This window comes from Petromyzon marinus, chromosome 1 (genome assembly GCF_048934315.1).
Source record: "Petromyzon marinus isolate PM22_M1 ecotype Great Lakes invasive population chromosome 1, UKy_Petmar_22M1.pri1.0, whole genome shotgun sequence".
Taxonomy (NCBI): Eukaryota; Metazoa; Chordata; class Hyperoartia; order Petromyzontiformes; family Petromyzontidae; genus Petromyzon; species Petromyzon marinus.
In genome coordinates, this window is record NC_133667.1 from 30373876 (window position 1) to 30401433 (window position 27558).

Here is a 27558-nt window from a genome sequence, read left to right on the forward strand (position 1 = left end):
TTTTGATACACTCAAATATAATTTATTGTGTAAAAATAACTCGCGCTTAAACAATCTACAAACTCTTCATCGTCTGGGATGTGACTTCTCTCGAACGAGTGGCTTGTCGTGCTAAGCAAACATTCACGCCTGTCGTGGAGCGGTGCAAAGTCTGGATTATTGCATCACAGTTGAGCTTGTGCTTTGGGCATCCACCACATATAATTTCCTACTTTATCTACCGGTCCATGCTTTAGAATTTTCTAACTTCCTCCTAAACCCACAGTGAGGGAAAAAAGTATTTGATCCCCTGCTGATTTTGTATGTTTGCCCACTGACAAAGAAATAATCAGTCTATAATTTTAATGGTAGGTTTATTTGAACAGTGACAGACAGAACAACAAAAAAATCCAGAAAAACGCATGTCAAAATGGTAGAAATTGATTTGCATTTTAATGACGGAAATAAGTATTTGACCCCCTCTCAATCAGATAGATTTCTGGCTCCCAGGTGTCTTTTATACAGGTAACGAACGGAGATTAGGAGCACACTCTTAAAGGGAGTGCTCCTAATCTCAGCTTGTTACCTGTATAAAAGACAACTGTCCACAGAAGCAATCAATCAACCAGATTCCAAACTCTCCACCATGGCCAAGACCAAAGAGCTCTCCAAGGATGTCAGGGACAAGATTGTAGACCTACACATGGCTAGAATGGGCTACAAGACCATTGCCAAGCAGCTTGGTGAGAAGGTGACAACAGTTGGTGCGATTATTCGCAAATGGAAGAAACACAAAATAACTGTCAATCTCCCTCGGCCTGGGGCTCCATGCAAGATCTCACCTCGTAGAGTTGCAATGATCATGAGAACGGTGAGGAATCAGCCCAGAACTACACGGGAGGATCTTGTCAATGATCTCAAGGCAGCTGGGACCATAGTCACCAAGAAAACAATTGGTAACACACTACGCCATGAAGGACTTAAATCCTGCAGCGCCTGCAAGGTCCCCCTGCTCAAGAAAGCACGTATACATGCCCGTCTGAAGTTTGCCAATGAACATCTGAATGATTCAGAGGACAACTGGGTGAAAGTGTTGTGGTCAGATGACACCAAAATGGAGCTCTTTGGCATCAACTCAACTCACCATGTTTGGAGGAGGAATGCTGCCTATGACCCCAAGAACGCCATCCCCACCGTCAAATATGGAGGTGGAAACATTATGCTTTGGGGATGTTTTTCTGCTAAGGGGACAGGACAACTTCACCGCATCAAAGGGATGATGGACGGAGCCATGTACCGTCAAATCTTGGGTGAGAACCTCCTTCCCTCAGCCAAGGCATTGAAAATGGGTCGTGGATGGGTATTCCAGCATGACAATGACTCAAAACATACGGCCAAGGCAACAAAGGAGTGGCTCAAGAAGAAGCACATTAAGGTCCTGGAGTGGCCTAGCCAGTCTCCAGACCTTAATCCCATAGAAAATTTGTGGAGGGAACTGAAGGTTCGAGTTGCCAAACATCAGCCTCGAAGCCTTAATGACTTGGAGAAGATCTGCAAAGAGGAGTGGGACAAAATCCCTCCTGAGATGTGTGCAAACCTGGTGCCCAACTACAAGAAACGTCTGACCTCTGTGATTGCCAACAAGGGTTTTGCCACCAAGTACTAAGTCATGTTTTGCAGAGGGGTCAAATACTTATTTCCCTCATTAAAATGCAAATCAATTCCTAACATTTTTGACATGCGTTTTTCTGGATTTTTTTGTTGTTATTCTGTCTCTCACTGTTCAAATAAACCTACCATTAAAATTATAGACTGATCATTTCTTTGTCAGTGGGCAAACGTACAAAATCAGCAGGGGATCAAATACTTTTTTACCTCACTGTAGGGATTCCAGTACTGGATTGTACGAGGTACTGAGATAGTTTTGACTATGGATTTATTTTTTGTAGCGCTTTAATTCCGGGAAGAGAGATGGAGAGAGAGATTGTGAGCGTAGCTATCGTGTGTGTGGGCGGTACAAGTGCACAGGGGCCAATGGACCGGAGGGGCCCAGGCACCGGACTAAAAAAGTGGAGGGAAATTATAAAGGGGGGAGCATTTCATTCCATGCACCAGGACCCATGCCAACGGCGCTAGGCCACTGAGTGTAATGTCTGCAATGCACCACGTACAGCTTAATTAGGGTTTCACCCCTGAAGGGAAGGCAATGAACATGAATTGGAACAAAGTGCAGCAACACGCAGGTAGTAAGAAAAGCTCGCTTGTGCATCATCGCTTACCAGTCATTCGCCTTACCGCTACCGATAAAGCACATTGCCCCTTCTGCCACAGCAAAGGTGCACTGACGCCGAATTGTGCTCGTTATTCTGCGTCGCCTCGACTATTTTCATTATTATTTTCAAACAAAACCTAGGCAGTGAGTCTCGCATAGCATAGCAACACGGCAAATTTCACACGTCGGTGAGCTTTGGTGGCAGCCTCGCACCCACACGCATCACACACACACGCGAGTTAGAGCTACCACATTTCTGGGAAGCTCATCCAGGACACTTGGTAAGCTCCTAGCTCCTACCGCTGTCAGCCCTGGCCACTCTTAACATTGCCACGTCCACTCAGTTACTAGCCCTGCTCTCACATGGTGAGTGGCTTGCTTCTTTCTGACGTTGGTCCTGCCTACAGTTCATACCTACCTCTCTGCCAATGCCCGTCAACTACTCGGGTAGCCCCATCCTTTGACCACAACTCGAGTTGAACACGCGGCCAGAAAATGTTAAACTGGAATTAAATCCTGATTTTTTTGACCAATGCTTCGGGACACCGGTACAGCTTTTCTAAAAACCTGGACTAACAGCCAAAGCAGGTTGTTTGCTAGCTTTACAGGTGAAAAGCCATCACTGGTCACAGAGGAACGTGTCCCAGGGCCTCTTCCCTTACGTCCAATGGCAAGTGTTCTCTCTTCAGCAGAGGACGCTGTCGGTCAGAGCCGAGACTAGAGGGTGATGTCGCGGTGGCCCGGACGTGGAGGTTTCACACGGACTCGTACTCGCGCTGCCACTCAGTGTAGCGTGCGCAGAGGGTCCGAGCGGATGGCTTGGTGTGCGCCAGCACGTCCAGCAGGTCGCCCGTGTGCAGCGTGTCCAGGCACAGCGCCGGCAGGGCTTCCTCTGGTAACGCCACCATCATCCCGACACAGACAAAGTGCACAAGATGGAAGGCAAGTGCATCCGATCATCTTTTTTTCCTGGCCTATGACCACATCACCTGGAATGCGCCTGACTTCCATCAGATCTCAGGAACTAAGCATAGGATGGAGCCTGAATATTGGTAGGATGGGTGACCTCCATGCACAGATTGTTATAGGCTTGGGGCTATATGAAGGGCAGCAGAGTGCAGTGCTGCGAAATCCACTAGATAATATGTATATGTTGCAACGAATATGGGACTGCCAACAACCAGTACAAATGAATAACACACCCGTCATTCTTACTCCCCACATCAATTAATTCATAGCTGCAACAACGGTGGCTTACGCAAAACGAGACTTTGACAACAGCGCTCCTCCCCCGGTAACTTTAAGAGTTGGGCTCTGCTGTCTGCCTCACCTGGCCGGTGGCTTTCCAGCGCGTCGAAGATCTTGCGAACGGGCCGCATTGCCGCCTCCTTGCACACGAGCAGGATGTCCGACCCCGAGTAACCCTCTGTCGCCTGCTCGTCCATCACAGACTTCTTTCATTAACAAGAGCTTTATAGCTCATCGGATTCCTCCAGTATAAACACATATTCTGATTAGGAAGCCACTGGAGCTACACACTTTAAAATCTAGATTGAAAACAAACTCTTTTAGAACTGCTTTTTTTGTTTAGTTGTCCTTCCCGCGCACCTCGGATTATCACGATTGGCTATGTACGGTGCGAAAGAAGTTCAACATGCATACATCCACGTCCTCGCCGTCCGCGGTGACACCTGATACATTACTCACTAGGTCACCGACCCAGACAGACCCGGCCGGCGACTGTCGACCGCCGCAGCCGGCCGGTTGCGGTGCGTCCTTGCCTGAGCCAGCTGCTCATAGTCCAGCTCCGTGCGGATCTCCAGCCCCGTGCCGGAGTTGACGGGTGGAAGGTGGTGCAAGATCATGGCACGCCGGGCCGCCGCGCTGGGCAGGTCCACGAGGATTCGCTTCTCCAGCCGCCGCAGCATGGCGTGGTCCAGCTCCCTATGGACACAAAGGCGACGATTCTCCTGGGTAGTCTGTTACAGGCTGCTGAGGCAAGTGCTGTTAGTTAAAGCCCTATTGAGGCCGGAGCGGCAAACAAGGGCAGGGATGGTGTGGATAACGCCATGCCTGGATGCCTCCGTCTTTCCAGTGCTGATTTAAGGCTGAGTCAATCAAGAGGAGGCCTCGGACTGGTTTAGATATCGATCTCCAGCGATGTTAACCATGGCTGAAAATCGAACTCAGGTGGCCGAATGCGTAACACAGTGTGCTAAGCACTGCACCACTAATCCCCACAACACCCAATCGGCCCACACCGAGACACAATACTAACCTTCACTGCCTTGTGCACAAGCTTTGAATCTACAAAATTAGTATTCCCGAAAATGTATTCCACGGTGCTATCGGTATCATGACAGAAACAAAGAAGTGCCCATTCAAGAGTCTTGCCGTGCGGTGCATTACCCTGTGATAGAGAATGGCCCGTGGGATGTGATGTCACGGAACCATTTGTGAGATCCCTATCCACGCGAGAGGCACACTTCTCAACACGCCTTGCTATACAGAGATCAGCCGTGCCCGCCGCAGGCTTACCAGGGCAGGTTTGATGCCGCCAACACAAACACAAGGTCGTCGGAGCGTGCCAGGCCGTCCATCTGAACGAGCAGCTCTGTTTTCATGCGACGGCTGCCCTCGTGTTCGCCACTGTGCGCTCACAAAACACGTGGCCGTACCATGGTCTCGCTGCCTTTTGGGGCCCCTACGGTAAATGTGACTGTTGAACCTTTACAACTTTTTTTTTAAAATTAATGTTTACACCCTTTAACATTAAACTTTTGGTTGAACGCCTTCCCACACCTTTCGGTCATGCGGGCTGTTGACCAGTACGGGCTGGTGACAGGCAGGTGCTCATGACCAGTTCAGCTACCACTCGTAATTAATGTTAGCCGTCGGCCGGAATCGAACTCTCGTCACCCTTACGTAGCGCATTGCGTTCACTGCTGTGGTCCCGCTGCACTCCATTCACTTTATAGGTTATATTTGACTCACTGTAAAACCTGATTATGTTCGACGGACATTAGGTCAGACAGATGAATATAGTCACCACCGGGCATGGCTTTAACTGTGCTGTTGCATAATTAGTGGTTGTACTGCACGCCCGAAGCGTAACTTGGGTGTGGTGGAATTCTGCACAGATGTCGCCATCGCATGTTCCAAACATCCACGTGCATGTCAATGAGGTGCCTGTAGAGGGCAGTGTGGCAAGGTTTTCGACAGCAGAAACGACAGTTTTCCTCCCCGTACAAAAATGCTCAAGTAAATGGCCAAATATCCGGAACACTTGTGAAAATAGTTCTTAAGACTCGGGCGTAATTTTAGAAATAAATATATCCTCATGCCATGAGGTCAGATTGGGGAGGTGTTCATCCAGCAGTGGATATATAGTGATTAGTGATGATCATATATATTTGGTTAATTTATAATTAATTGCTGAACTATGAAAGTAATATCTCAATTGGCAGACGTGGTGGCATATGCCTGTAATCCAAGCCAGGGTTATTGGATCACGTATATACATAATCGTGTAAGACACAGTTTACCAGGGTTATGATGTGGCCTGTACATTGCAGTAAAGGTAGTATGGTTGTTGGACGTTTTGGATTTACTTCAGGCAATCATGTTTCCTCCTGCATACTAAAATACTCAAAGAGAAAATGACAAAATATCATAAGCCAATCCCTTGCAAAAAATGTATTTTCTTTATATAAATAACTAAACGACTTTGTTTAAAGAGGCAATGCCCCATTGAGCTACACCATCTTATCAGCAGAAATGCTTTCTGCCTATCGCCGAATTTATTTACAGAGCACTTTGTAACTCGCATTCCAATAGCTACCAGAGACGTACTGTTTAGTGGATGCAAATGGAACACAGAGTGCAGCCTTAAACCTATCGCGCGGTCAGGGTCGCTTCAGGGATTTTTAAAGGCCTGTGGGAAAAAAATCACATTGAGGCCCCCTTGGCGTTTTCTACGGCCCACTCAGATCTGAGGCCTGGGGAAAACGTCCACCTGTCCCCTCCCCCACCACGATCCCCTCTGCGTCCGCGAGCGTGGCGTTGGCAAGGGCAATTATCTCACCCAGCGCCGCCAGCACCACGTTGCCCCATGACCGACTCCAACTCGTCCAGGAAAATCGTAGATGGCGCATGGTACCGAGCCAGCTCGAATAGCACCTGCGGCACAGGGAGAGAGAATCCAAGCTGATCAAACTATTAGCATGTTTGGCTACGTACGGTGGGAAAGAAGTTCAAGTTCAATGTGCTCGCCGTGGCCCCAGGGACTTAAAAGTGATGGTCACTGCCGGCAATGGCACCTTGACAAGTTTCTCCGAGTCTCCCCGCCACTTGCTGACTATGCTGGAGGCGGAGATGTTGAAGAAGGTCGTCTTGCACTCAGTGGCCACTGCTTTAGCCAGCATTGTCTTGCCGGTGCCTGTTGGAAAAAGGAAGGCAAACACTGGGACACTCGGACAAAGCTAAAGATGTAGGAGCAATGGTTGTGTAATCGCCTGGTCTGTAACATGGCTATTGAGATTAATGTTATTGCGAGTCAATTAAATGCAAGTGGCTGCCAGCCCACTTACTTGTGTCACCTGCTATGACATGGAACAGGAGCATAGACATTGACAAATACAATTGAACAAAAGCTGAAAAATGTGCAAAGTAGCACGAAAAGGATGCATGCTTCAAAATACAGGAAGAGGAACACATGGATGAGTGAACGTATGGACTAGGGCCTACAAAAACTAAACGGCCTACGAAAATAAATGTACCATGTTTTTTGTATGAAAAAAAATGTAACCAAGATATCTTCTTGAATAAATATAATTATATAGCAAGAATAGGCAAAGTGTATGTAAAAAGAGGCAGAGTCATGTAATGTTTATATATACAGTGAGGGAAAAAAAAGTATTTGATCCCCTGCTGATTTTGTATGTTTGCCCACTGGCAAAGAAATTATCAATCTCTAATTTTAATGGTAGGTTTATTTGAACAGTGAGAGACAGAATAACAACAACACAATCCAGAAAAACGCATGTCAAAAATGTTAGAAATTGATTTGCATTTTAATGAGGGAAATAAGTATTTGACCCCCTCTCAATCAGAAAGATTTCTGGCTCCCAGGTGTATTTTATACAGGTAACGAGCTGAGGTTAGGAGCACACTCTTAAAGGGAGTGCTCCTAATCTCAGCTTGTTACCTGTATAAAAGACACCTGTCCACAGAAGCAATCAATCAATCGGATTCCAAACTCTCCACCATGGCCAAGACCAAAGAGCTCTCCAAGGATGTCAGGGACAAGATTGTAGACCTACACAAGGCTGGAATGGGCTACAAGACCATTGCCAAGCAGCTTGGTGAGGTGACATTTGGTGTGATTATTCGCAAATGGAAGAAACACAAAAGAACTGTCAATCTCCCTCGGCCTGGGGCTCCATGCAAGATCTCACCTCGTGGAGTTGCAATGATCATGAGAACGGTGAGGAATCAGCCCAAAACTACACGGGAGGATCTTGTCAATGATCTCAAGGCAGCTGGGACCATAGTCACCAAGAAAACAATTGGTAACACACTATGCCGTGATGGACTGAAATCCTGCAGCGCCCGCAAGGTCCCCCTGCTCAAGAAAGCACATATACATGCCCGTCTGAAGTTTGCCAATGAACATGTGAATGATTCAGAGGACAACTGGGTGAAAGTGTTGTGGTCAGATGAGACCAAAATGGAGCTCTTTGGCATAAACTCGACTCGCCGTGTTTGGAGAAGGAGGAATGCTGCCTATGACCCCAAGAACACCATCCCCACCGTCAAACATGGAGGTGGAAAGATTATGCTTTGGGGGTGTTTTTCTGCTAAGGGGACAGGACAACTTCACCGCATCAAAGGGATGATGGACGGGGCCATGTACCGTCAAATCTTGGGTGAGAACCTCCTTCCCTCAGCCAGGGCATTGAAAATTGGTCGTGGATGGGTATTCCAGCATGACAATGACCCAAAACACACGGCAAAGGCAACAAAGGAGTGGCTCAAGAAGAAGCACATTAAGGTCCTGGAGTGGCCTAGCCAGTCTCCAGACCTTAATCCCATAGAAAATCTGGGGAGGGAGCTGAAGGTTTGAGTTGCCAAACGTCAGCCTCGAAACCTTAATGACTTGGAGAAGATCAGCAAAGAGGAGTGGGACAAAATCCCTCCTGAGATGTGTGCAAACCTGGTGGCCAACTACAAGAAACGTCTGACCTCTGTGATTGCCAACAAGGGTTTTGCCACCAAGTACTAAGTCATGTTTTGCAGAGGGGTCAAATACTTATTTCCCTGATTAAAATGCAAATCAATTTATAACATTTTTGACATGCTTTTTCTGGATTTTGTTGTTGTTATTCTGCCTCTCACTGTTCAAATAAACCTACCATTAAAATTATAGACTGATTATTTCTTTGTCAGTGAGCAAACGTACAAAATCAGCAGGGGATCAAATAATTTTTCCCTCACTGTATAAGGTGAGAGGAATTAACACCGGAGATTAACTTTTCGAGAATTTTTCATTATAAAATTAGCAGTAACATCTTCAAATGGTGTTTATCGCACAATGTCATTCTCAACAGAGAGTAGAGCAAGGGGGAAACAAGCATTGCTATCCTACACGTGAAACAAGCGAGTGCCAGTGGCGGTAAAAAACATGGGCAGTACCCACTGTAGAAAGTAATCACTTAGGGCCTACAAGAACCTTAATCCGGCCCTGATAGTGGGAAATATCAAGTGTGTAGCATGATATGTCTTCTGCGAAGGTTTCTGTGTGATGCGGTGAGTATCTACCTGGTGGCCCATATAGCAGGAGGCCTTTCCATGGTGAGAGAATGCCGGTGAAAAGCTGCGGGTACTAAAAATGCAATGCGATAAAGACAAAGGGCACAGTGGTTAGCGCACTGTGCTATAAACCCAGATACCTAAGCTCGATACCTGGCCATGGTTAATGTCAGTGGGGAGTGATATCTGAATAGGTCCTGCTTAAACAACCATGACTGACACAATGGGGAGTCCTTCACCTAGAAAAACAATATTTACCAGGTAAGACCCACTGAGATATATAGCTCTTTTTCAGAAGCGTCCTGGCCACAAGTGATAGCTGAACGAAGTGGCTTATCACGTGGAAATTATCGCAGCCAAATGCTCTAAATGCATGTTGATTCTAAATGTGGATGGGAAAACCGGAGGACCCGGAGAAAAATCCATGCGACCACGAGGAGAACATACAAACTCTAAATGTACAGCAGGCGTCAGGTTTGGGAACGAACCCACGACCTCCTGCATACCAGGCGAGGTAGTTAACATCTTGCCACCCAGCAGGGGAATGACAAAGGGATGATAATTATTATTATTGTGAATTTTTTATTGCAGAATAACAAAACTCACTGTGGCAGGAACTTCAGAATGATATTTGCTTGATGGCAAAGGTGGGCATATAACTAAATACAGTCTGTTCTTCCCTCTGTGACTTCTAATTCCAAAGCTGATAAGTTACAAAATCTCCATTGCTGCTTTTAAGACCTTCAAGGTCTTGCCACGCACTTTTTCCCTGACGTCATCTCTCCTTACTGGTCTTCATGCGCGGTCTATTCCAGCAACTGTGATCATGCCCACTCTTAATACCAAATTTCTATTCTCAGGGGAGTCACTCCTTCTTTTCTGCTTTTCCGCCTGTGTGTCCACATCACTAAATCCCACCTCAGGTTCAAGTCCACAACATGTAGGGTTAATCATTCACCACTCCCTTTATACGGCATGTACGAATGCCTCTTGTCTATAGCAACTGTATCATAATGCTAGTTAACATTACATTGAATACTTTATTAGATTAATGTAATGGTATTGTTTTAATGTTTACTCGATGTCTTTTTCCTTGACTCGAATTGCCCATGATTGGCCCTTATCATGCACCAACGTGCGATAGTCATCCAGATAGTCATAAACCAACTTCAGATGGTCATGTGTACAGGGTATTTACTTTAAAACTGAAAATGGTATGCTATCATCACACTTTCCACTGCTGAAGGGCTAACGAAATAATGTTGGTGTTCATATATAGCTTCATTTGTGCCACTGCATCACGCAAGGATGCGCAATCTGAAAATACTGTACACAGCGCATATATTGCGATGTTTTCAGCCAATTAATGAGTGTTTATCCTGCCACATTCTCCATCCTTAAAACAAGTAGGCTTTACATGAATAGCGTTACCTTAATTGGATAGACAACAGCTTCTTTTACCAGACGCTTGGCTGCATCAAGGCCGATGATGTCATCCCACCTAACGTTGGGATTTTGCAGATAAATATCCTGGAAAATTGACGAAGAAAAAAAGTTAAACCCACAATCATTATCTGCCAGCCTTATTGGTTTAAGTGATTATGGGTTGGTGGCACACAACATCTTGCGGTGATTTATATGTTCTGGCAGTAAAAGTGACACTTGCAACTTTACTGTTTGTTGGTACAACACATTCAACATAAGTGGTAGACAGTGTTCCGAAGGGGGTCACTAATGCTCAACTGGATTAATAGCTCGGATAAGGCCCCTCGGAATGCCCACGCAGGCAGCTGTTCACGTGTCCCCACACGCAAGCAGGCATTCCGGTGCACAACGTGCAGTGTGACACGTCTGTGCATGTCACACTGCAGCGCATATTTATTGTGCCCTTATCCGATTCTAGTACGTAACTTGGAAGAAAAAGCATTTGATTCTAAAACATGAATTGTGTGGTTGGAACGATTATCACTGCACCACTTTTTTAGTCGGGGGCTCAAAGCCACTTTTTACACAATCCCCCTCTCCAAAGACAAAGATCCCCCGTATAGCCTCTACCAGATTGTTGGGGCAAGTGCTGTTAGCGAGCACCTGTGAAGGCTGGCACGGCACACAAGGGGTTGAGTGGCCAGCACCACGCCCGGCCGCCTTTGTATCCCTAGTGCCGATGTTTACACACAGCACCAGATATTCGATTAGCACGGTTGGCTACGTACGGCGCGAAAGAAGTCCAACATACCATACATACTTATACCAGCGACCCACACTTCTCCCACAGGCGCAAAGGCAGTCCATAGTCTCGACAAAAGCCTGTTTACTGGCATAAACGAGTAAACAAATCGGTGAGCAAACAGACGAGTGGCGACACTGTGTGTGCTGGGTATTTACGTACTCTGCTGATAATGGAAGCCAGCTCCCTCATTTCTCCTGTCATCCCCGCAAACGCACCGAGCGGCTTCAGCAGACGATCCTGCGACGACGACAACAGCAGTGGCGACGTCTGTCATGGACTTGCTGTAGTGTGTCTGTCGCACGAGCGTGAGTGTATGTGATAACATCTGTTTTGTATGTCTATCTCAACCAGTTCTGGGCTTTTTTTTAGGTCCACTAAGCATGAAACGAGTACCTCGTGCAGTGTATAAACATGAGCACTGACGAGACAAAGGCTGCTGAGCATAGTGCAGCGTGTGCGGTCCAGTCTTAATAAGTGCTCGCTAACAGCACTTGCCCCAACAGTCTGTTAAAGGCTATATATACGATGTCCCTGTCTTTGTATGTGTGTGTGTGTGCCGGTGTAAATGCTTCGCTCGTACATGCACACACCGGAGGGTCGGGAGACAATCCAGTGGAGCTGGTGGTGATATCTCCCGAGGCTGCACGGATGGCATCTCCGATCATGCTTCGAAAGTCGATGATTTGACCCTAAAGTACAAAGCTCATGATTAAAGGCGCTGTAGCATTTTTTATTTCAGGTGCCTTGCAGTTGTTTCTGTTTATTTACCGTTTTGTTTCGGTGATGCAAGTCCCAGTGTTAACTTACTCACAAGTGGAGGAATGTGCTGAATATAAACATCATCAGTCGTTTATCCACTGCTAGATGAAGGACATCCCATGCCATTTCCATTACTCATGGTCCTATAATTTACGGCTTTAGGTGTTTGATAGGGAAACATTTGCTATGCAATCCTGAAATAATCATGTTATTTACACAGGAAAGTCTCAAGGGGTTCCAAGACTTTTCCGGACTCTCCTGCATTGGAATTGTTGGCCAATTCCAAGCCTGAGCATTTGGTTTGTGGGAGGAAACTGGTGTAACCAAACTCGTCACGATACAAGTGGACAACATTCAAAGGCTTACACTCAGAGATAAAAAAAAAACAATTGCTGAATTGCCATCTCCTGACAACCTCACAGCCACTTTTAAAATGTGTTAAGAATGCTGTGTACTACACCGTGCACAAAATAAACCATCACATTCCATTTGATTCTGCACATAATTTGGCAAAACCCCAGCTCTGAAAATCAGAAATATGGACTTGACTATATTCATATTATTGGCTCTTTCCGTAAAGTCACGTAGATATAAATACATAAATAAATAAACCATTAAATAAAAATCAAAGCAAAAAACCCACGACGTTTCGTTCGCGACACAAGCGGTCTTCATCAGGCGGAGAGAAAAAAATGGATTTGACTGTCATGAGAAAAACATTACTCTCCGTGGCAGGGTGAGTGGAAAAGTGCTGCCTCCTGAGTGTGTGAGCCAGAGGTCACTTGAAGAGATCTCAAAGGGAGCCACAGTGGCGATGTTAACTACCTCGCTAGGTATGCAGGTCATGGGTTCGACCCCGACCCTGATGCCTGTATATTTTGAGTTTGCATGTTCTCCCCATGGCCGCGTGGATTTTTCTCCGGGTCCTCCGTTTTTTCCCTCCACATTTAGAAACATGCATTTAGAGTATTTGGCTCCTAGAAATTTCCACGTGATAAATCACTTCGTTGGCCTGTCATTTGTGGCCAGGTCGCTTCTGAAAAAGAGTGATATAGCTCAGTGTCCTTGGCTAGAAAAATAAAAAAAATAGTTTAGTTTAATTTAGCTCTCTAATAACCTTTTTTTTTTACATGAGCCATTCTCTAACACAAATGATTGCACTGCTCTGCAAGACATGTGGATGGACACTCCGTCTCATGACATGACGCCAATAGCATAGTCGGTATAAATTTTGGAGAAAATTAAAACGTAGGGAAAAGAGCGCGTTGGTTCCTTACACGCCTGTGAGGAGGGGCGCTTCCTCCCATCGTCCTGCCGATCGGCGCTACATTCAACCCGAAATCCGCTTCGGCAGGAGTAGGCTGTTCAGTGGCCTCCTGCAGGAATCAAACATAAGCAAGGACAACATAAGTGACCACAACGGCACCGGCAAAGGTTACCAAAGGTGCGCACAAAGAATTGCAGGACAGATAAAGAAAAAGGTAGACATATAACACGAAAAATCTAACGGAAAAATCACAAACGCGCGTGGATTATCTCGTGCTTTCCAACATGAGTTTGTGTTGGAGGGATTTAATTGGCGATCAAAACAGCAGAGCTCATGCCAAGCACGCAAGGAAGCAGTTAATTAGTAGCTGGCACTGAGACGATAAAGCTTTGATATCGGCTCTAGCCCCCGGGGGCGGGGAGGGCACATGCAACCGTTTCATCAATTTGGATCATTTTCTGTCGGGCAAGTTCCTGATATTAATACAATGTCACACTCAAGTTTCATTCAAATTGGATCATCCTTGAAAGGGTTATCGCGTCTCCCCCCCCCCCCCCCCCATTACAGACAGATGGACTAACCGACGGAGCCGATGCACAAACAATTTAACGCTACATTTAGCTAAAAGGACCTGTCACATAATAATGTGAAGTACTTAGAATGTGATGTACCAGTTATGAAGAACATTTGAGGCATTTATACAAACATCTAAAAGAATAGTTTGATTCAGAGATAGCCTCTATTTAAAATAGAACACCCATTGAGATAATGGGTCTATTTATAAGTGACTTATTAACATAGGTTCGGGCAGCTCAAGAGGAAAAACTGTGAAATGTAAGTTGAGGATTTAATCGATTACATCCACATAATTAGCCTTGAGGATCGAGTGTGATCTGACGGTTTGCAGTCCGAATGTAAACATCTGATAACAGAAGCACAAGGCTGAGAAACACAAATGCATTTTTTCGTGTCCCTTCCATTTAACACTTTAAAAAACACATGGTTACCAGTGTGCATCAATATTTACAACGTTAGGCGTTTTGATAAGGAGACATTTGTTAAACAATCCTGCGTGCCGCTTTTTCAAACTAAAAAGGCTTGGCTGCCTGCCCAAGGACATACGATGTCGTAATTAAATATTTGTTGGTCATGTCTCGCCAATAATAGAGAGTGCGTGGAAAGCCCTTTATTTTCATTGAATTAAATGTCATGAATTCTGGAGGTATTCCCATCTCTTATTACGGTTACTGTTATTAATCATCACCGTTAAAACCACCGCAGGAACCTGACACTTCGAGCACAGAGCACACATTCATGAACACCGTTACATTTAGTCGATTCCCCAGAATAAGAAATATAAACACAAATATCCAGCGTCCCTAGCTCTGTAAGCAGCTGGCTTGTCTTGCGGTGAGCCTTGTGGTGATTGCTCACCACTAAGCCAGTTTGCAAAGCAGTACTTACGGTTTCATTTCCTCATCTACTCAGTCATTTTTTTTTAGCGCTCCAACGTAAAGCATTGCGTTTATGTGGATGTGGAAGACCTTGCGACATCACTTGCAAGATTAAGCGACTCTGTCATATGCGTAAATGAACATCTGGTGGCTCACCTGAGCTCTCAGTCGTGGACATTACACATCACTATGGCAGAGATCTATTTTTTTAACCAAAGGACAACGAATAAGTGATCTAGCTAAAAACATTTATGGCAGGCACCTGGCGCTGACCGTTTTTAGCGCATGCACAGCCTACACTCTGCCGCCGCTGACCGTGTGCTAATACTATTAAACCTCAATGGGCTCTCACCTAATGAAATCAGGGGCCTCCCAGTACGCTTAATGAGTGGGTGAGCCGTATCCAGGCGGCAAATGCTCTCAGGATCAAACTACCTCTACGACCAAGTTGTCCACTGTACGCCCGAACAAACTCCATTACAATGAAGCCTTTCCCGTTCCGAGACGACTGAAAGTTGCAGGGTGGGGATCCTGTTCACCTCCTGCATGGCCTTGTGGGAGCCTAAAGCTCGCTGCCTTCACGTACGTCATCAGAACAGGATAGGGTTAAGTCCTGTGCAAAATGCAGCATCATGTTGCTCGGCGTCGTGGAGAGGGTGGCCACACCTGCCGAGCACCATCCTTTACTTGCGCTGCCTTCTTGGCTCCATACTGGGATGGCGGGCGTTGGCTCATGCCGATCCGCGGCAGGGGCTGCGACGCATTGCTCACTGTTCTGTGTGGCGCGATCGACGAGGGAGGAGGAAAATAACCGTTACATCGCAACATTTTTTTACTATTTTTGTTTTACCAGGTAAGGTCCGAGCAAAATAGCTCTTTTTCAGAAGCGACCTGACCACAAAAGATAGCTCAACAAAGTGGCTTACCACGTGGACATTTCTAGGAGCCAAATACTCTAAACGCATGTTGCTAAATATGGAGGAAAAAACCGGGGGACCCGGAGAAAAATCCAAGCGACCACGGGGAGAACATGCAAACTTCAAATATACAGGTGCCAGGGTCGGGATCAAATCCACAACCCGCCGTATACAAGGAGAGGTAGTTAACATCTCGCCACCGTGGCGAGCCCACATGTGCACAGCACTTTTGTCAATCCACTGCAGGATGAGGACCTTCCCATGCCTTGTAGATTGTTGGAGATTATTTGACTGTACTGTACTTCATTTATTTAAATAGAATTAATTAATTATTTTGCATCCTTGCTTACCTTTTATATAGTTTACACTCCTATACATAATAAAGGTTTTTGGGTTATATCGCGTTATTTATAAATGTGTCGCAACCCTCCACCATCCAATGATGCTGGATGTAATTACCAGCGAAACGTCGTACTAAAAAATTGTAAATGTTGTGGATTCACTCTTCAACACACCGGTGGGCTAAAGTAATGAACTATTTGTCTTTTGTCAACGTGACACAATTTTTACTGATTGGCCGTTTCAGGTGGTGGAGGGTTGCGACCAATTTATAAATAACGCGATCTAACCCAAAAACCGTTATAAATAATATTGGTCGCGGAAGCCTACGTGTTAAATTACACTCCTATAGTGTTTCTATTGTTGTTGTTGCAACTTGCTGACCCGCCCCTACTGGACATCTGTGAAAAAGAGCTTCATAGCTCATCGGATTCCTTCAGGTTAAATAAAGATTTAGATTCTGTACTTCAGCACGTAGGTCAGCGTGGGATGGTGAAGGCAGCGAACATAAAAATAGGAACACAGAAGTACAGTCGAGCAATAGATGGTGCTGCCCACAACATGGCCCCCGCAGCCTTTGACACATGTTTTGTGCATGGTGGTTACCTATTCAAATCTGATTAGTTTCAGACATCTTATGAGAATAGGTACATTCCAAGTGATTTTGTCATATCAAGGGAAAACATTCTAACAAATGTAAGGAAGTATAAATGATAATGCAAGCGAAACATCATAACTGGAGCACGAGAAGTCATATAGACACGAAGCGCAATTTTAAAATATATATGTATGTGCAAATAACATAGTTTAAAAGAGATCTGACGACGTAGGCAAGTAATTTCAGTAAAAATATACTTTTAAATTTTACATAGCTATTTTTTATACGTAACTATATATATATATTTTTAATTACCATACTCTTTCTTAGCAACATCGCATTACCAATTACAGTCGTGAATATGATACAATCAAAAGACCTTCATAAGAATTGAGATACAATAGGGCAATTAAGCAAACAAATATACTCAACCCCATTATGATTATAACCTACATATTTCTGTTTTTAGTTTTCAGTGTTTCTCGAGAATGTGTAATATTTTTACGACTCATCCTTTGTGAACCACTATTGTGCTCGCAGACTCACAAACGTGCACAGCCTCCCGTTGGGTTGCGTTAAATGCAATAATTGGCGCGCTCGCGAGCAACCGTGGCCTCGATACCGCCGTCAATTAATGGACGGCGTAGGCACACCGTGCTCTGAGTGCCACGGAAGATGAATTTTCCTAGCGGTCGCGTGGCCTCGGAAAATAAATCAACCGAGTGCTAACCACGCATGGTGCAGGTTGCCGCCATTGCGTAGCCTCTGCCGACCTCGTGTGAATAGCGGCGGAAATTACCTTCTCAGCTTTCCTCCGGATTTCAAAGGAAATCTGCAGTTTTCCGCTGTGATCAAAAAATGAAATGCATAGAAGATGTAAAAAAAATGTAAGGCGCTACATTGATGGTCATTAACACCGCCTTGCATCAGAAAAGTATATAATTGGCTGAATATTTGGGCAATGGCCCTTTTTTAAAGCAATGTTAATGAGTGTGATAATTTTTTATTACGTCAATGTATTAATTATCTCATTTTAAAAACGTGCAACTTATTACCCGTGGCATACCACAGCAAGGGGAGCAGAGGCAATGATGCAATTTGAAACATAAAAAAGAATGGGAAAGAGAAGAGAGAAGAGAAGGAATGGAAAATAAGAGGAAACGGATGGAAAGGAGTGGAAAAACTGGAAGAAGGGTCATGCGAGATGAAGATCGGGAGGAAGAAGCTATACAAAGGCCTCGACATTGCAGGGAGCAGCATGTGTTTTACAGGAGGCGGGGAGAAGGGAGGCATTTGGAGTGGGGGTTGCCACACACAAGCAATTTCATTCATTGGAGGCTTAAACTGATTTAGCTATATACATAGATGTATAAAAGACAGCTGTGAATGAGCACAGCAGAGTCTGTATTTTACGACTTACTGTTCTCTCCCAGCTTCTTGGTTATTTTGGGATACTTTTGGAACTTCACGTAGTAGTATGACTCGTACTCCATCATGATGGTCTCCAGGTCCACGTTGTCGCACACTTCGTAGCGCCGCAAGCTTGCGTTCGTTTCTTGTTCCAAGGCGCCAGCGGTGCTCATGTATCTAGGAGACAAAGCTTCGTGTTGGCCTAAGTGTGAAATATCCTGCGGAGTGATTCATTCGTTTCCATAATGTGCCATTCGTAAATCTTTCAATTCGCGCATCCGATGAACGGCAATGTAAATTAGATGGGATGTCCCAAAGTAGCGGAAAATTTCAAAATAACAGCAGAGTACAATTTTAACACAAAATACCTCCGGTAACCGCAGTATTGCTTCAATTTATTCAGACATTTTACTTTCAAAGAGTACTATTGTATATTGCAGAACATGCAGATGAACACCATAACAAAAGGTGATGTGTTCATAAAGTGGATACACAATACACACTTGGTTAAGGGCATTGCTTCAGGTGCGGGCATTTCAGAAACACTTTTTAAAGGTGTATTGATTAATGGTTGACATTGATTCAGTTCACTTAGAGACATGCACAGACTTGCTGCGGTTCGCTGGTGAGGTTAAGCGAACGGCAAACGCCAAACACAAGACACAATTTAATATCACAAGTCGAACCGTTTTGGTAGCATAACGCCACTCGTTTATTGACAGTGACTCTATGCTTCAATCGTAGTCAAACTTGTGAAAGCTATATCGCGTAACACAATATAGCTTTTGACGGTACGGCATTGCAATTTCTAAGATATATATTTATTTCACAATCTCACTGACACACTACAGTACAGTTGCACTGTACGAGTCACTGATCTTAATTCCAGATAGCCGTGCAACCACTTCACAATGACAAGCCTGGACATGGGCAGTCACTTTTCAGATGAATCTGGCTTTTGTAAATGTCTCCACTTCGGGGCCGATTCAATTACTGGTCAACAATTGTTTTCCTGACAACATGCGTGCCTCTCGAAATGGCGTTTGCTCACCCGCTGTCCGTCAAGTAATGCAAAATGAGGACCAGCAGATTTTTTCGGCGAGCTTCTGTCCTGAGCTCATCCTGTGGAAAAAATATAGAAGGCCCCATTGCATTAAAATAACAGTAACGTCGTTTATATTACCCAGGAAATTCTCACCGTATCAACACTCTTTTTGAGGAGCGTTTGCGATGTTTGATCAATTTCGTGAGCATTTCAGAATCAGAATATTTTTGTTATACCGGAGGAATCCGATGAGCCATAAAGCTCTTTTTTACAAATGTCCAGTTGGGGTGAGTCAAAGCGTTACAACAACAAACAATACAAAAACACGAGAAGAATTCCAAAGTATAGGAAAGGTAAACAAATCACTTACAAAAATAAACAAGTAAAACTAAACATTGTTTTTCTTACCAGGTAAAGCCCACATCATGTGGAAATTTATAAGCGACCTGGCCACAAATGATAGCTCAACAAAGTGGCACATCATGTGGAAATTTATAGCAGCAAAATATTGATATGGGAGGAAACCCACTTACACTATCTCCAGAACACCTCTCAGCCCCACGCCTACAACATTTAGTAACCTCTGGTGGCCGAAGTACTATCCAGGCTCATACCTATTAAGTTTTTGAGAAATGACAAGATCGATTCATTTTATGGTGAATTTATCGCAGACATTAGTGCTGGCGTGAGAATTCCAGAAACGATAAAACGCTAAACAGGCTGTTTTTATGTCAGATTATTCAATGTATTGGAGATATTCCTCAACATATCAGTCAATTCTCTATTTACAACTTGGGTTTAAAGAAAGTAGTTTACTGCATCAAAAAGCATTGATAAAAGTACAAAGCAAATATAACAATTAGGGGTATAATAATGCATCCCCACCCCCAAAGCGACCAATTAATCGTCACGATTCTTGGCTGTAATTACATGAAAGAATGTATTTTTTTCATTGCAGACCCTAATGGCTGCAGGGGTCCTATTGCCCTATTAAAGACAACATATACAAATTGAAGCATCAATTCCAACACACATTATTGTATGCATGTATTATGAACTTCAGAAGTGATATTAATCGATGAATCAATCCATTATGTGTAAAAACAAAAAATAGTTATTGGGATGTTTCTGTGTTTCCTGAAAAGCTAAGCATATTTGAGCCCGAATAGTGATTGGATGAGTGATCACCATGCACGCAAGGATTGTCAAAGGGCTGTGGTCCTATGTTATGGGCAGTAAAGGGTAGTGCAAAAACATGTATTGTTGTGCTGTACTTCTATGCTTCCAAATCTATGCTTTCCACCTTCAATCCGCATTGACCAGAGGTAGTGACGTACAGTCAAAAATCCCCATGACATGTACGGGTGTAAAGAGGCCCCCATCTAGCAGTGGATTTACTAAAAGGGTGTATATATTTAAGGAGAGCAAGAAAATGTGAATTTGTCTCATTTGTCTTTGCACAAGCTACAATGAGGTTTACAAATATGTTTAGGAGGTGGCAATACTGTGACATTTGCCTAATTGTATTCATATACTGATTGGATTTAATCGGTTGTTAGGACTTAGGGAGAGTCTATTATGACAATAAGCCACATTCTATGGAGTTAACGCAAGGAATTAAAATTACAAGGGCTATTTTCAACACTGCACTCACACATACTGAAGTAACAATACAGTGCAAAGGCACACCATCCAAACTTACACACCACAAGCTTTATTACAAAACTGTATTATAATAATGCTTTAATGCTCTTAAACATTACCCAAATAAAACAACACGCAATTTATGTTATGATGTACAGTGTAATGGTTCACATTTGAATACATAATTTGGTTAGCTACTTCAGCATCTGGTGTTATTGGTTTCTACATTTACATCAAGATTTGATATAGATGTCATCTATGAATTATATGGGGGAAATATATGGGTGATATACGAGAGCAGATGTACTGCATTTCAATTGTGCGTTGTTCCAAAATTCTTTATTTAAACAGCAAATTGGAAATCATCACGTGGACTGTGACGGGCATACTAATAAGGTAAGCACTGTCTCAGGCCAAACTGGATGGGCAGATTAAAGGAAGACATGAACCAAAAAGACACGTAGCGCTTATTTCATATTCAATATATATGTTTACGTTGTGAATTCCACACTGTCCAAGAGAAGTTTTCAGCTTTCTTCATGAGATAACAGACTTTAAAATCACGGTCAGGGGTACTGTTACTGCGTCAATTATGTATCTAACTGTATGGGAGCAGCATCACACTGATATCATGAGAGTACCATCATGAGATGCTTAGCTGTAACTTAAACATTGTCTAATAGCCGATGGATTAATATCTAAAGATGATAGTTATTTTTTCATGTGTCTTCCAATATTGACACTTACAGCCTCCCTGACTTGGTTGGCAGTCTTGATGGCCTGGTATGACATCTCCATGGTTGCAGAGTCCAGAGCCTCGTCAGGTCTGCCTCTCAAAGCTCCGCAAGGGGTCAACCTTTCACATGGGCTCTATCAGGTAGAACTGACAGAGAAGTGTCTGGCAAGAGAAGAGAGCACATGCATTTCAGATAGGGTATTAAAGAACGATTGATGTGCCCTAATTTAACTAAATGAGAGCCCAATGAGATCTACTATCTATATTGCAAGGGCATTCCTGAACACGGTGTTAAATAGGAGCAGTTGTCATTAATTACAATTTTATTGCAAGGAATTATTTTGGTTTTGACAGTAGGAAAAAGCCTCTTTTCAAAAATCATTGCCACGTGCTATGTAGTGTCCAATTCATAGCAGAAGGAATGTCTTGGTATTTACAATCTACCACAATATGTCCCTTATAATCTTCAATATTGCTGTATGGACTCACTCCTGCCTACCCCTCTCCTCTCATCTCACTCTACTCATTTGCTCTCCCCTCCAACTAACAAGGCCTTCTCTCATAACCTTCTATCAACCTCCGCTCAATGTGAAGTCAATCTTTCTCTCGCGGTGCCCCCGTATTCTGCAATTCCCTCCGCTAGCAAAACAGAATGTGCCGTCAAATCTCTACTTAATTATATGTTCAATTTTTCCTCTTCTGCTTATAACTGACTTTCTCCGATGTATGAAATGTCTACATGCACACCTTACTTAAAAAAATACAAACCTCCCTGTTCCAGTATTTCCCATGATGTACAATTCACAACACATTGTACAGATGCGGACACATTTTAATGCTATAAAAATGCAAATGTTAAATTTTAAGTTAGCGTGGATGCAGGAATTGAACTTACCAAATGACAGCTGTACTATTTACACAAGCAATTACGACACCTGCCAACTCTTAGCAACAAGAGTAAGGTAATAACGCCTTTGAGAGTTAGTACAGTCAGACTATATCTGCCATCCTTCTGGGACACAATTAGTGTAATATCATTTTCAGATATGGCGTGGTTGATTGTACACCCATCACCCTATTGGGATATAATTAGAAATGACACTCCTTTTAAGTGAGGATGATTCTCCTTTGTGTCTCTTAATTTGTAAACTGTCTGTGATTTGATGTATACCCCTTTCTATTTTCCTTGGATTTTATTTCAGTTATTGCTGATGCAGAGCCCAGCAGTTAGCTTACACTGTTATGTGGCAGGTTGTAAGTGTTCAGTTTTTAAAACGCCAACTTGGCTCAGCAAATGATTACACAATAATGCCAGAATCAGCAATAAACGTGGATATTTAACGTCCTGTGGCATCAGTAATAGTAGATACTTTGTCCAGCAAATCGGTGCTGTGGTGAGAAGAGTGTTTAACTCACAATCAGAAGGTTGTATGTTCAAAACCCTGTCAGGGGTCACTTCAGCCAACCATCATCATCATCATCTCTCTGGGGTCTATATATCAGTTTCCAATTGTTGATAAGTCAACATTTATCATCAAATGAAGTGACTGGTGGCCCTCACCGTTGGAGATGAACTTTTCCCAATTGTTAATTTGTGCTTTGACTTGACTTTGACTTTCAAGACAGCCATATTCATATAATAACAATATGTTAACAGATATTTTTGTGTCACTCCAGTTGGTGACGAAGGTCTCCCAAGGCAATGTCCGTTGCGGGGATTGTCAAAACAAAACTACACTATGTTTGAAGGGCATCATTCGCCACTGATGTTAGCTGTGGCTGGGTATCGAACTTAGGTCGCCAGGTGCATCGCTTTAGTGCAGTGGTTCTTAACCTGGTATGCACGCACCCCCTGGGGGTACGAGATGCCCTTTCTGGGGGTACGAGACATGCCAGATTTCTTTTAGACGGTAAATCATCAACATACAAATTGAGCAAGGGCACGTAAGTAAGACTACTTTGTTTCACCAAACTTACAGTGAGGGAAAAAAGTATTTGATCCCCTGCTGATTTTGTACGTTTGCCCACTGACAAAGAAATTATCAGTCTATAATTTTAATGGTAGGTTAATTTGAACAGTGAGAGACAGAATAACAACAAAAAAATCCAGAAAAACGCATGTCAAAACCCTTGTTGGCAATCACAGAGGTCAGATGTTTCTTGTAGTTGGCCACGAGGTTTGCACACATCTCAGGAGGGATTTTGTCCCACTCCTCTTTGCAGATCTTCTCCAAGTCATTAAGGTTTCGAGGCTGACGTTTGGCAACTCGAAACTTCAGCTCCCTCCACAGATTTTCTATGGGATTAAGGTCTGGAGACTGTCTAGGTCACTCCAGGACCTTAATGTGCTCTTCTTGAGCCACTCCTTTGTTGCCTTGGCCGTGTGTTTTGGGTCATTGTTATGCTGGAATACCCATCCACGACCCATTTTCAATTCCCTGGCTGAGGGAAGGAGGTTCTCACCCAAGATTTGATGGTACATGGCCCCGTCCATCGTCCCTTTGATGCGGTGAAGTTGTCCTGTCCCCTTAGCAGAAAAACACCCCCAAAGCATAATGTTTCCACCTCCATCTTTGACGGTGGGGATGGTGTTCTTGGGGTCATAGGCAGCATTCCTCCTCCTCCAAACACGGTGAGTTGAGTTGATGCCAAAGAGCTCCATTTTGGTCTCATCTGACCACAACACTTTCACCCAGTTGTCCTCTGAATCATTCAGATGTTCATTGGCAAACTTCAGACGGGCATGTATATGTGCTTTCTTGAGCAGGGGGACCTTGCGGGCGCTGCAGGATTTCAGTCCTTCATGGCGTAGTGCGTTACCAATTGTTTTCTTGGTGACTATGGCCCCAGCTGCCTTGAGATCATTGACAAGATCCTCCCGTGTAGTTCTGGGCTAATTCCTCACCGTTCTCATGATCATTGCAACTACACGAGGTGAGATCTTCCATGGAGCCCCAGGCCGAGGGAGATTGACAGTTCGTTTGTGAATAATTGCACCAACTGTTGTCATCTTCTCACCAAGCTGCTTAGCAATGCTCTTGTAGCCCATTCCAGCCTTGTGTAGGTCTACAATCTTGTCCCTGACATCCTTAGAGAGCTCTTTGGTCTTGGCCATGGTGGAGAGTTTGGAATCTGATTGATTGATTGCTTCTGTGGATAGGTGCTTTTTATACAGGTAACAAGCTGAGATTAGGAGCACTCCCTATAAGAGTGTGCTCCTAATCTCAGCTCGTTACCTGTATAAAAGACACCTGGGAGCCAGAAATCTTTCTGATTGAGAGGGGGTCAAATACTTATTTCCCTCATTAAAATGCAAAATAATTAATACAATTTTTGACATGCGTTTTTCTGGATTTTGTTGTTGTTATCCTGTCTCTCACTGTTCAAATAAACCTACCATTAAAATTATATACTGATAATTTCTTTGTCAGTGGGAAAACGTACAAAATCAGCAGGGGATCAAATACTTTTTCCCCTCACTGTATGTACGTATTAACATTATACATTGTTTTTACGATTGAGAACCAAAGGGGTGCAAGGCTGAAGTAAAGGTTCAGAACCACTGCTTTAGTGTGTTAACTATTGTGCCAACACCTCACCCCCATATCCATATACAGTACAGTACAATATCTTCACCATGCCAAGAAAAGTTCCTAACACGTTTACGGGGATGATGGGTCCTGTACTGCGCTAATGCGCTACCTCTCGAATAATGCCAAACTGCTGCATGGCAATACATTGTGCAGATTATTATTCTAAAACTGCTTTTCACCTGCTCTTGTCGCCGTTGCGCATACCAGGTGCTCAACATTTGGTGCTTGATAATCCACTGCAGATAGCAGTGGAGCGTCAATTGCAAACACAGCTGTAAACAAACCCTTCAGCTCCGCATCACCTGTGCGCCCCAGCAGGAGCTTTGATAAAAGTGCAAATAGACATTGCTGGTGACAAGATGTGCATACGCGTACATTAAACAATATGCATTTTTAGATAATATAACCCTTACAATGTTAGCGTTTCAAGAATAGCTTGTTTTAAAAAAAATTCCAGCGCATATGCTCGCTTGGGGAAATAGTTGGGATTTTAACCATTCCCAATAACAACATTTCAGTGTTAAATTAATTTGCACAACACATCCGTGCCCTCCGCAATTAATCCTCGGATTGCAACCTAAGGGGTTCTCTTCGTCGGGACTGACAAAGGAGTGGCAACCAAAGGAGTATGACCGCCACGGAGGAGAGATGAAACCAGCTGGTGGGTGTGTGTGCTTGATGGATTGTTGCATTAAGTGATTAAGGGGAGCGGCAATGTAGCGGTTCTCGCGCTGCCCTACGAACCGCCGCGGCCAACGCCAGTGACGATGATCTGAACATGGTCCTGGGCCTCGCCTTGGTCGACTCAGCCTTAAACGAGTACCTGGTGCAACGTGTAAACATCGCCACTGGGGAGACAGAGGCGGGTGGGTGCTGGCCACCCACCCCCTCGTGTGGGTGCTACTCACCAACAGCACTTGCCCCAACAGTCTGTTGAGGCTGTAAGGGGGATCTTTGTTTCTTTTATGGATTGTTGCAGGGGTGGACAGCCTCTCTCCTAACTCATGGCCAAAGAGGATTTTCAAATGCCTTCGGCGGGCCACCCTCGAAAAAACACACCTCTGTCACTTCTGTAACAGCAAAGAGCTCTTGCTGCGACAGAAGTGACTGAAAATGAGAACGTTGCTGCAGCCAGGTATAACATCTTCCCTCTAGTACCCAATTAGTGTGGCTGTCGTGCACGGGTCGTTTCGAAGGAGTGGGTCTCAGATATTGAATGAAGTCGCGGTCCATACATTTTCCACCGTGGTTTTTAAATTTGCAAACCTTAAACTCATCTGACGCACGTGCAATTTACACAGTGCTGCTCTGCTCTGGTGATATACCGTAATTGTGTTTTACTGAACAATCAAAAGCTACAATACATCCACAATATTGCGTAACATTGTCATAGTTTTGATTTAAAGCTTTCGTGACTGCAGGGGTTCACATTCTTGGTTCTTTCGGTAAAGTCACGTAGAAGGGAAACAATAAAATAATATTTTCTTATTATTATTGCAATAAAATTATTATTATTGCAATAAAATAATTTTATTGGTATAAAATAATATTTTATTATTTTATTGTTTCCATTCTACGTGACTTTACCGAAAGAACCAAGAATGTTGTCATAGTTACACGTTTGAGAAGCTGTAAGGGTTTGGTTAGTGTAATCCATACAGTTCTAGACTACTGTCGTTTATAATTACACACACATTGCACTGCTGAGCCGTAACTAACTTTCATTAAAAGTCTTCCGAGTAAACAGCAATTATAACTTATCACTAAAGTGCAGTAGCTTCACCGACATTTGCATATAGTAATAATGCAAACAGTAATATAATCCACTGCTGATACACAGTCTCCTTCGACTACTACTACCCGCGCCGTATCGATCATGGGGGCTTGTAGAACTACTGTGTATACTTCGCCACCCCGCACTGCTCAAGCACGGGGTGGTAACCGGTTAAAGTTGCCCCGTGACCCATTCACAGATCAATCGCCACTGATGTTAGCCGCGGCCGGGAATTGAACCTGGGCCGCCCAGGTTTCATAGCGCAGTGGGCGAACCACTGCGCCACCCCTCCGCTTCCTTTAAACATGAGCAGTGTTTAAAATGTATTCATAATAAAGGTTTTTGGGTTAGATCGCGTTATTTATGTCGTTCATTAAGTCGCATCCATTCGTCTCCTGCGAATGGACACGTGGGCACTCGCAGCGGTAGCAAAGTCGGCTGGCCGCGCGTCAGCAAACTCATTATTATTATTGCAAGAATATATTTTTTGTTAAAGTACATTTCTCGCAGTGCATCTCGCACATGTAAATAGCCCTTTATTAACATAACTGTGTCAATTCGCAATTGTACTACCCCCCCCCACCCCCCACTTAAACACGAACGTAATTTAGAGCACGAACTTTACCGTCCACCAAGAGCATCCAACCGCGTCACCGTTAGCGACGCACGACGCAGCTGCCATGGCAACCCTGCGCGACGACGTCACCGCAACAGACCGCGCGGGTGGCGCG

The 27558-nt window shown here is 44.1% G+C and overlaps 1 protein-coding gene across 1 annotated transcript; it reads right to left on the reverse strand.

The window, feature by feature from the left end:
* Window positions 1-27558, reverse strand: KATNAL2 (katanin catalytic subunit A1 like 2). Its single transcript, XM_032948599.2, has 17 exons — window positions 27453-27558; window positions 21472-21622; window positions 19087-19157; window positions 18046-18212; window positions 17425-17470; window positions 15438-15546; window positions 13328-13426; window positions 11882-11980; window positions 11451-11528; window positions 10493-10591; window positions 9071-9134; window positions 6571-6689; window positions 6336-6430; window positions 4790-4900; window positions 4033-4195; window positions 3582-3684; window positions 1-3143 (listed from the first exon to the last, which is right to left on the reverse strand). Exons 2-17 carry the CDS (start codon window positions 21520-21522, stop codon window positions 3007-3009), a joined length of 1611 nt encoding a protein of 536 aa, XP_032804490.1. The 5' UTR covers window positions 21523-21622; window positions 27453-27558; the 3' UTR covers window positions 1-3006.